The sequence below is a fragment of the Erithacus rubecula genome (assembly GCF_903797595.1).
Source record: "Erithacus rubecula genome assembly, chromosome: 3".
NCBI classification, from domain to species: Eukaryota; Metazoa; Chordata; class Aves; order Passeriformes; family Muscicapidae; genus Erithacus; species Erithacus rubecula.
Genome location: NC_136689.1, coordinates 11,065,584 through 11,075,257, shown reverse-complemented (window position 1 = coordinate 11,075,257; position 9,674 = coordinate 11,065,584). Strand labels below are relative to the sequence as shown.

Genomic DNA, 9,674 nt, shown 5'->3' with positions numbered 1-9,674 from the left:
TGAAGCAGCAATGAAGAACACTTGCTGTGGTGTGACTGACTACTTCCTGCAGAGTTGAGGAAGGAAGAGGGGTGTTTCTTTTTCCTTCACTGGAATGTATAGAGAATCCTTCAAGTGCTATTCCTCCAGTTGTTTAAAAGCAAGTGACCACACATGTGATGTTTGCAACAGTATTTTATTTCACTTCAGAAACATTAAGCACATCCTGTAACTCAACACAAGAACTAGCCATCTACACTTATTTTTGGGGTGTAAGTACTCTGAAACAAAGTGCAGTAGATGAGTAACTTACGGAGTGCATAGAACGGTGTTGCACTTGCTTGTTAAAGGGCAGTATCAGTAACTGGTGTTTTCCATTAGATGCAAGGGTTGGTTTCAAACATAACACACAAACAGGACAAAATCTGTGTGACAGCTGAACGTCTTGTTTCACATAAAGTGCTGGAACAATAATTTAAATGTTACAAAACAAAGCTTTAACGATTCTAAAGCATTGTTACTCACAATGTGCATCTATGACAACAATCTAAATGTGGTGTGTTCAGATGGCTCCTGTCTCAGCTTCCTTTGGGAGCATGGCCACGTGTTCCAGCTGGCCTGAGTCTGACACATCATAGCTGGTCTTGTACTTGGCCAGGATCTTCATCAGTGGTCGCAGCTTCAGCCACCACTGCTCCTTGGGAATCCTGTGTCTGGGGGGAAAACAGGGAGGTGAAATACATGGGGGGAGAGGCAAACACCTTCCTTATAAATGGGATTAGGCATTGACCATCATGGGGGGCTGTAAAACACTGACCCAAAATGAGGAGAACCGAGGACAGAATCCCAAATAAATGAACAGGTCTACTGGAAGATGCTAAACATAATACCAAATTTGGCACAAAAATTCTGCCCCGCTGAACTGAAACAGAAGTAAAGTAATTCTAGGCATTAAGGCAAAGGCAATCACTTAACAGGACAGCAGAGTCCCAGACTTCACCAAGAGACTCTCAAGTGTAAGGAGGATGAAGTAAAAGCACAAGGGCAACAGAGAAGAAACACCCAAGAGGATCTGGCAGAATTCAGGCCTAAGGCAAATCAGTAAGGCTCTGGGAAATGTTTGTTTGAAGTGGTGCAAGGCAGGCTGTGGTGAGGTGTTTACCAGCAGGCAGTGCATACGTACACAAAGTCTGTTTCACTCTTGAGCTCAGCCACGGGTTGGAAAACAAGGTTGCGTCTCCGCATTCCCAGCAAACAGACTGAGTCATCCGTGTTGGCAAATACTTTTCCTAAAGAGAATGAAGTAATTCAGCATCTTTCCTACACATGTAAGGGCAAATACTATTTTTTGTAATGAAGCTGAACAAAAAACTTACAGTAGCCCAATTTCAGCTACTGATTATTTAATAGAATGATGAAACATCAAATTAGTGCTTTAATAGGGTTAGATCTTCACTTCTTAACTTTGGTGATTAGCAATGAAATAACAGTGCAATTAAACAACAAAAGGATTGAATTTTAGCATCCAGATCAGATTTTAGGAAATAGTGATATACAAAAATTCTTAAAGATGACATATTACCTTCTTCTGTCTCCCATGAAGGCAGCATGAAACAAAAAAAACAGATATAACTGTTGTTCTGTAGTACAAACATCAATTCCTGCATGCATTGAAACCTGCAATCACACTGGCTTATTTTAAGAGGATGATGAAACAACTGATGAAATATCTGAATTATTGACCTCACTTAAGTAGAAATGCTCATACAGCAGAAAGCACAGTAAGGCACTACTAAATAATAAAAACACCAAGATGGGAAGATGTTGACTAACAAACATTCATATGTTTGCAAAGTGGAGGAGTCTTACATACTGACAGACAATCAAAAACAGTAACAAGAGACTGCACCTTTCCGGTAGGTTTCTTTCAGTTTTTTGGAGATCCACTGCATAGCTTTTGCTGAAATTTTTGTCCCAAAATTTCTATCAAATGGTGAAGGTGCTCCACCCTGTGTGAAAATTGAATTCTGGGTTAGCTTATCAAGCCAGGATTGGTGTCTGTTTAGTTATCCCTGTTAATGGCCTGCTCTATCTCTTATTTCCATTTCCCCTACTTAAAAAAACAAACCAAAAGCCCCACCCCATAAATCAGTTGTTCAAAATTCATGTTCAGCAGCTGTGGAACTCTCACAGAATCAATACTACTTCTGACTGACACAGAAGAATGGAGGGGACTGTGCATTTTCCTCCACCTCAGCCTCAGTGAGGAGTGTAGCCGAATCAGGAACTCCCTCTGTCCACCAACCAGCTGCACAGTGAGATAAAGCAATGCAGATAACACAGGCCAAAGGAGTAGATCACTTCTGTCTCTTCCCCAAAAACACCCATCTGCACAGATTTTCTTAATGAAATCCCTGCTCTTCAAGAGGGCTCAAGAGGCAGATACATTACAGATGGGCAGATAATTGTATTATGAAGAAGGTATTACAATCCATTGTAAGGCAAAAAGTGGAATTATTTATTAATATAGACAGGAGAATAAAAATGAAATCTCTAAAGATCTAATGCTTTTTTCCCTAGATTTTTAAAAAGGGTTTGCAATAAAACCTGATGCTAAAAAAACCTTCTGAGTTGCCTGCAAACAAATATCCACTCTTTTTTTCCTTAATCTAGAGTCAGACTTGTTTCAAACACTTGAATAGTGTAGTGTATATACTTTGTGCATACAAAATTATTCCTGTCTTTAACTTTAGGGTTGTATTTACCTGCTGCATATGGCCCAATACATTTTTTCTACAGTCAAACACTCCTTTTCCCTCTTCAGAATACAGCTGGTAAATGAAATCAGTGGTGTAGTTCTCATTGCAGTTCTCATTTCTGTAACAATTAAGATCAGATAGTTAAGCACATTTACTCTAAAGCACTGGATGCTTTTACAGCTACTGAATGACAGTACTGAAAGTTTTCTCCCTTTTCTTGATTGCAGTAATCCTGGCTTGGACATTTTCATCTGATCACATACACTCACTTCCATGTAACAGGCTCATGATTTCTAGGGTTTTTATAGTAAAGGCCATAGTGCATGTGACACACTATCTTTAGTAAGAAAGAATCCAGAATAAAAGACAAACCTGATTAGAAAACAGACTGAAAGTAGGATGAAGTATTAGATTACAGAGCAAATATATTTACATAGAAGTGACTTGAACTTCCAGACAGGTGCTGGAATTGCATTTTGGAGCAGCAGCTTTTCTAGAAGTCTCAAGTTAAAGGAATAATCAAGGAATATAGAGCTGGAGTGTCATTCCAAGCAGCCTACCTGGCTGGGAATGCTCAGTATCACTGATGCCATCTATTACAACTACTTTTACCTACCGCAGCACTAGACCACGCTGGATACTGGTTTTCATTTTTTCAGTCAAGTGTTCCACATTAGCCTAGAAACAAAAATATTTTTAAAGATCCATACAGAACTCTGTATCTGAAACAACTTTAATGAGCCCACATTTCCTGAGAATTTCTGTCAAACAGTCCACATAAAGCATTATGTGTTCAAATTAGCAAGATTTTTGGAGATTCAGGATAACATACTGTGTATGGCTTTCATCTTGGGTTAAAACTAACATCTTTCTCTAGTAACAGATTTTATTAGTTCATAAGTGTTTTTTATATGCTATACTGGTACAGCATCCAACTTGATACACATAAAAAAAGCATAAACTGCACTGATGTTTACAGCCTGCCCTTACTTCCAGTCCTGCCAACAACTGCTTGGGGATAAGTTCAGATTCATTTCACATCTCTGTGCTTCTCAGGTAATTTCTATCCTTTTAGCTTTGTGTCTGTCCATGACTGCAGCTAGCACTAACCATCTCAGAAATGTCAAGTCCTCACAGCAGACAAGTTCACTATGCCATAATCTGTAATCCTTAAAGCCTGAGGGCTTCATTTTAGTAACACTTCCAGACATGCTCTGAATAGCTGTGGTAACAGAGTCAGTATCTAATAAACCTGACATACCAGTCAGTTCCTGTCCTGAACAGCCTGTAAACATAACTCTAGCCTAATGAAAAAATACTGTTCTCTTGTTTTTGGCTTGATTTTAAAACTACCCAGGTGTGACAATTTCATTTGAATTTCAATCAGAAGACTAAAATGAAACAATCTGATAGTGTTTAATGGCCAATACAATTGATTTTCTCATTTTACTGAACACACAACAGTGATTGTGTCTACACTCCTTTATATGTTATGGCACAGGGACTGCCATGACAAGCATAAATTTTAGGTCCAACCGCAACTGTTTTTTCCTTTCATGAGCTATCTACTTCATACAACAGCTTCAGACCTACTGAAGAATGAGTGAAAGGTGAATACCTGGAGCTCTCTGATGTCAAACTGCTCCTCGAAGATGTAGGCAGCATCAGCCCCTGCTGCCAGGGCCCCCATGTTGGCCAGGTATCCGCAGTAGCCGCCCATGGTCTCGATGATGAACACGCGGCGCTTGGTGCCGCTGGCCGACTGCTTGATGCGGTCACACGTCTGCTCAGAGACACCACAGCCTCAGTATGCACTAAAACACGCTCTGGCACCCTTCTGCGTGCCATGCAACTTTGTGTCACCTACTGGTTCAAGCTAAAGCATTTGTAAAATATAAATATTTGAAGAATTTCAAACGGCGTAACCCATGTAACTAGAATAATTATCTAATCATATACTGAACACTAGAAATAAAAGGGGTTTTTTTTTTACTAGCAAATCTTAACATCAATTTGTTTCTTGCAAATACTGAAACAAAAGTTCATTTTGGTTTGTAGTGGCATTAACTAGCTGTGTATCTGTTTTCCAACACAGATACAAGCAGATAAAATGAAGCTTTTTAAGGAATTGTGGTATGAATAAACTTCTCTTCTTTAGCTCTATTCATTACTTAAGCTTATTTCTTCTTAGCATTGATATTAAACTGCATTCCCATCCATACTGAACTTAACTCCTGAGCATGTATTGCCCAACTACTTTCCAGTAAAGATTTCCACATAAATACATTTCTTCCAAGCTCTGCTGGTGCATGTTCTAAAATGATTCTGTTTTTTTAGTAGCAGGTGCAATACTTGTTGTAAGAAGACTGAAATCACCACTTGCACCTTACTCTGACCAGCATAACGAATCTTCTCTAGGAGGAGATCTTGAAAACAATTAACATCAATATTTATCAGAGCTGCTTAAGAGATGTGGAAAGGAACAAAGTCAGAGGCAATCTCCAGTGTGGCAAGACCTAGGAATCTTAGGAAAACATTGTAACTCCGGAAAATGCAGAAACTAGGAACTAGTTTACTATCCATCTTTAGGTTTTAATAGTACTAAAGAATCTATTTGACAAGCTCACCTCTTGGAATGAATTTTTCTACCACTTGAAGTTATTTTAAAGTTGTTGATTAATGTAGCTTCCTTTTAGAAAGAGAAATTAAGAGGTCCTATTTTCTTCTTTGTCTTAGAAACAAACAAATAAATAGGATATACCACACTTTTTGACAGGAAAAATTTTGTGAAACTGATGTAATGCCCCAACAACAGTTCTATTTAACAAAAATGGAAATGAAAGTACCTGGAAAGTTTGCAATCTTACAACCTGAATTATAGTAACATTAAAAAATCCCCATGCCTTACTGATTTTTTTGAATGAGTAACTGTAGGAGCTGTAATATTTGGGATATTTCTGTTTCACAGTTTTTAAAAACTTATAGCTTCATTCAGCTTACTGGAAATACTACTTCAGGTGGAAATTCATATTGTGAACAATATGGTCCTTAAAACCATACCTAACACATCACAGAACAAAACATTAACTGATACATGAGAAAATATAATATACAAACTCTGGAACTTCTAACATTAAATACAGTTTAATCCATTTAAAGACTAAGACCAGTGTATGCATGTATTTAGGTCAAGCTAGCAAAAGATACATATGATTTAATTTATACATATTTTATTTATGTATTTGCATATATGCATATTAGGTGTTTACACAAAAGTGCAGCATTCATGAATTCACATGAATTTATTCAGAATATGGACATTCTGATATCCCAAGCAGAAAAATATCTCCATAACAAGCTACATCACAAAAGTCTATGTTGACTTTCCATCAGTTTTTAAAAATAACATTTAATATCTCTTGGGTTTTACAGTGTTCCCAAGCAATTTATTTTCTCCTTCCAAACACTGTTTCATGAAAAGATTTGCAGAATACTGTAGCACTGGAGCAATTTAACTGATTTTCTAAAAAGCTGCCTGAAACTGGATAGGTACTATGTGTTTAACTTATGTTGTAAAACAATCTTTTGACCATAAATACACATGTGAAGATTTCCACCACTTTTTGAGACTTGAAATATTTGTTAACACCAAGATTTCTAAAAAAATTGATAGGAGAATGAAACTTTCTGCCTTTTGAGAAGCTCCAGGTACTAAATAGGGAGGTAAATCAGTTATTGCTTATGAGACTAATCACTTGACATGCACTTAAAAGGGTTTCTATTCTTGACTGTGCAAGAAATGGAGTAAAAACTTTCTACTATTCTTGCTTTCTCAGAATGATTGTGACAGAAATACCCAAATATTAAATTGGCACAGATGGATTTCAATGAAATATTAACTCATACACTACAGGCTGGAAAAGCCAAACCTCAAAAGCCTGGTCCAGGTTTCAGACATCATAAACAAGGCATGAGGACTCTTTTTGGAATTCCATTGGTAGTTCTGAGCTTTCATATGAACTGACCCAGCTTAATGAGGAATCCTAATGCTCAAAACACCAAATCAAGTGTTCTACTATTAGCATTAACTAAACATCTTAATGACAGTAAAATTCAAATGATACAACCCTATTTTTTTTTTTTACTGAAAGCATTACTGAAATCTATACAAACTGTAATTAAACTGTACAAAAACAACTAAGTAAGAGGAAGCAGCACTATATGCAATCATTTGTTGCCTCATTGTATTTTCAAAGTTAACACTTCTGAAGGTGCATCAGTCACAATTAGCAGACTTAGCTACTTCTGTAAATGTCAGACCAAGGGGGGGGAAAGCTAAAGGAGTGGTGAAATTCCCATGTCTTGCCTATGAAAGTTGCTACATGATGAGCCCACATGACACCTTAGGACATCTCACACCAGGGATGCTGCACTGCAGCTCCCAAAGGCCAGGCCACTCTGTTTTCTGACACAGCTCTTCCAGTTATCTACTGGAGCTTTTTCACTCACTATGTAAGAACACTGTATAAAGCAGGAAAACAAACTTGCTTTTCCCAAGCCCCAGGATCTGTAGTCTTGACTTGACTTCTTTAGCAAATTACTTCATGATCAGTTATATGGCTTGCTAATGATGGGTTTGATAAAACTCAGAGTTGGTAAGATTTACTCATTTGTTTGCATTAGATGTCAGCTCAGTTCCTTTTGTTGTGTCTTAAGCAAAGTAAACAAGATTGAAAGAGCTCATAAAACAGTTGTATCCAAGGGAAAAACTATGGTAGACCAAAACTAGAGCACTGGTTGTTCTGACCCTGCACTGTTGAGCTGAACATCAGTGACAGACTGACCTGCTTATACTATCCATGCATTTATATGCACTTTATGTATGCTAAGCCTAATGGAGTCTATGGGATTATTCATGTGTTTAGTGTTAATCGTGTATTTAAAATGCTCTACTGCACTGAGCTCAGTCAATAGGTCATCCAACAAATGGGGCATTTATTTATAAAGCATGTGCTTTCTTCTTTACTCAAGTAATACGCAAGATAAAAATGAAATTGAAAAAAGCAAAATATTTGATTCTCAGTAAAAGCAAATACCCTAAGCACTAATGCAGCAGTCTTGAAGAACAAAAGAGAGTACCCAAAAATTAAGCATATAACAAAATATTTTTTCTAAGGTTAATCTTTAATTCATCTTGGAAAACTGAACTATTAACCATTATAAACTGCAGTAACTGATTTATTTCAAAAAACCAGACATTTCAAGGTCTTTAGGTATCCTCTTATGCATTTTATCATCTTAATTTTCAAAAGATATGCAGTCTTACCTCCACAATAGCATTCAAGGCAGTGTCAGTACCAAGGCTATAGTCTGTCCCTGGCACATTGTTGCTAATAGTAGCAGGCACCACACAAATAGGAACTCTAAACTCCTCAAAGCTGGTACGCGCCTCCTGGAGCTGCAGACAACTTTCAAAGGCCTGAAGCAGTGGTACAAGTGTGAGTGAAACATTCCTTGTCTTTGCACTGCTCTGCTAATGACTCCTGGCATGTGATGGTAAATGTGGCTGTCCATCGGCCCAAGGACACACAATTGGTGAGATTATTTTGGGGGTGGAAATATCCTGTACAAACCACAACAGTGCACTGGGGTTGCATTGGCACAATGCTCTTTGAAGAAATGCAGAGGATTAGTACAAGTTAATACAGATTACAGGTGAAGTGTGCACAGCAGAGAGGTCTGAAGCAGCTATGCAGGAAAGGATGGCAAAAAGCTGGACAGGAAACCATTCCACAAGAAAGGACTTAAATAACAGTTCGATACATGCTAAGGAGCTCAGAAAGTTAACTAGTAAAACCCTTGCAACTTGAAGAAAATGCTTAAAGAAAGATACTTTTTAAAAACTATGTTATCCTAGAAAGTCAAGACATATCTACTTCCACCAAGAGAAAAGAAAGAAAAAGGTTCACCCATGCCTTCAAAGTTTCTATCAACATCACACATCTGCCTCTGTGCACATAGACTGGATGGAGGCCTAAAAAATCCACGAACATGTGCACATTAATGAGTTAATAAAGTCTGCAAGTATAGTTCAAGGATTCTTTGAAAAGCAGTTTTAGGTTCTTGGAAAGACTCCAAACTCTACAAAATATATAATCATGTTGAAAGGATTAGGTGTTCCTAGTGGATGTCAAAATAAATGCTAAGATTTTGCATCTTAAGCTGTTTTAAGTAAACATACATTACATTATTCCAATTATTTTTAATCTAAACTAACCAGCCTCTCTCATGAAGTGTGGCAATTTTTCAAACTGCCTATGTAATGGCTCTCCACCAGAAAGCCTAATTACATAGTACAGTACTTTTTCATCTCTTTCTCCCAGAAACTGATGTTCACAGAAGTCTCATTTTCTTGATGTCTCAAATTGGTTCAGAGAAGCAAACTACTGCAGATCAAAATTAGACATCTATTGAGGTTATCTCCAGGCATATCTGCACAGGGACTGATTAAGGAACAATTTAGATGAAAATTATGGGAAAACTCCCTACCTGTGAGAGTTCTCCTTCTGGGCTTTTTGTCCTAGACAGAGCAGATCCCGTTTAGTGAGAAGACAGGATATTTATGGCTGTAGGTGCATAAATGCAAAATGACTTTCTAAAAATTGATCTCTTCTCACATGTTTTGTATATACAATGGCTCAGTGCTACACTTTCAGCTTGAGGTTGAAACACAACCTAAAAATGGCACTTTCAAACCCCAGGAACTGAGCAGCAATACAGCCAGGAGCAACAAATAGGAGTGATTATTGTGGGATTTGCCTTTTGAGTGGCTGAGACTTCACTTAGGAAATTTCAGCAATTGCCTGGCCCTCAGTCAGGCTGCTTTGAACTTTTATTTCTACTAAAAGAATAAAGACATACAAAGTAACAGTGGTT

General features: G+C 37.7%; 1 protein-coding gene across 6 annotated transcripts in view; it reads right to left on the bottom strand.

Moving 5' to 3' along the window:
- Nucleotides 1-156: 156 nt before the first annotated feature.
- The window catches only part of PFKP (phosphofructokinase, platelet), a 42,160-nt gene continuing 32,642 nt past the window's right edge, over nt 157-9,674 (bottom strand). For 2 of the 6 annotated variants that reach the window (XM_079301750.1, XM_079301754.1), the window contains 7 exons: nt 8,065-8,217; nt 4,357-4,521; nt 3,355-3,416; nt 2,745-2,856; nt 1,889-1,988; nt 1,163-1,268; nt 157-692 (listed from right to left, as the gene is read on the bottom strand). In XM_079301750.1, coding sequence (XP_079157876.1) covers nt 542-692; nt 1,163-1,268; nt 1,889-1,988; nt 2,745-2,856; nt 3,355-3,416; nt 4,357-4,521; nt 8,065-8,217 — 849 coding nt within the window. In that variant the 3' untranslated portion in view covers nt 157-541. Of the gene's footprint in view, nt 693-1,162; nt 1,269-1,876; nt 1,989-2,744; nt 2,857-3,354; nt 3,417-4,356; nt 4,522-8,064; nt 8,218-9,674 lie in introns of all 6 variants that reach the window. The other 4 variants (XM_079301749.1, XM_079301752.1, XM_079301753.1 and 1 more) reach the window with 3 other exon arrangements.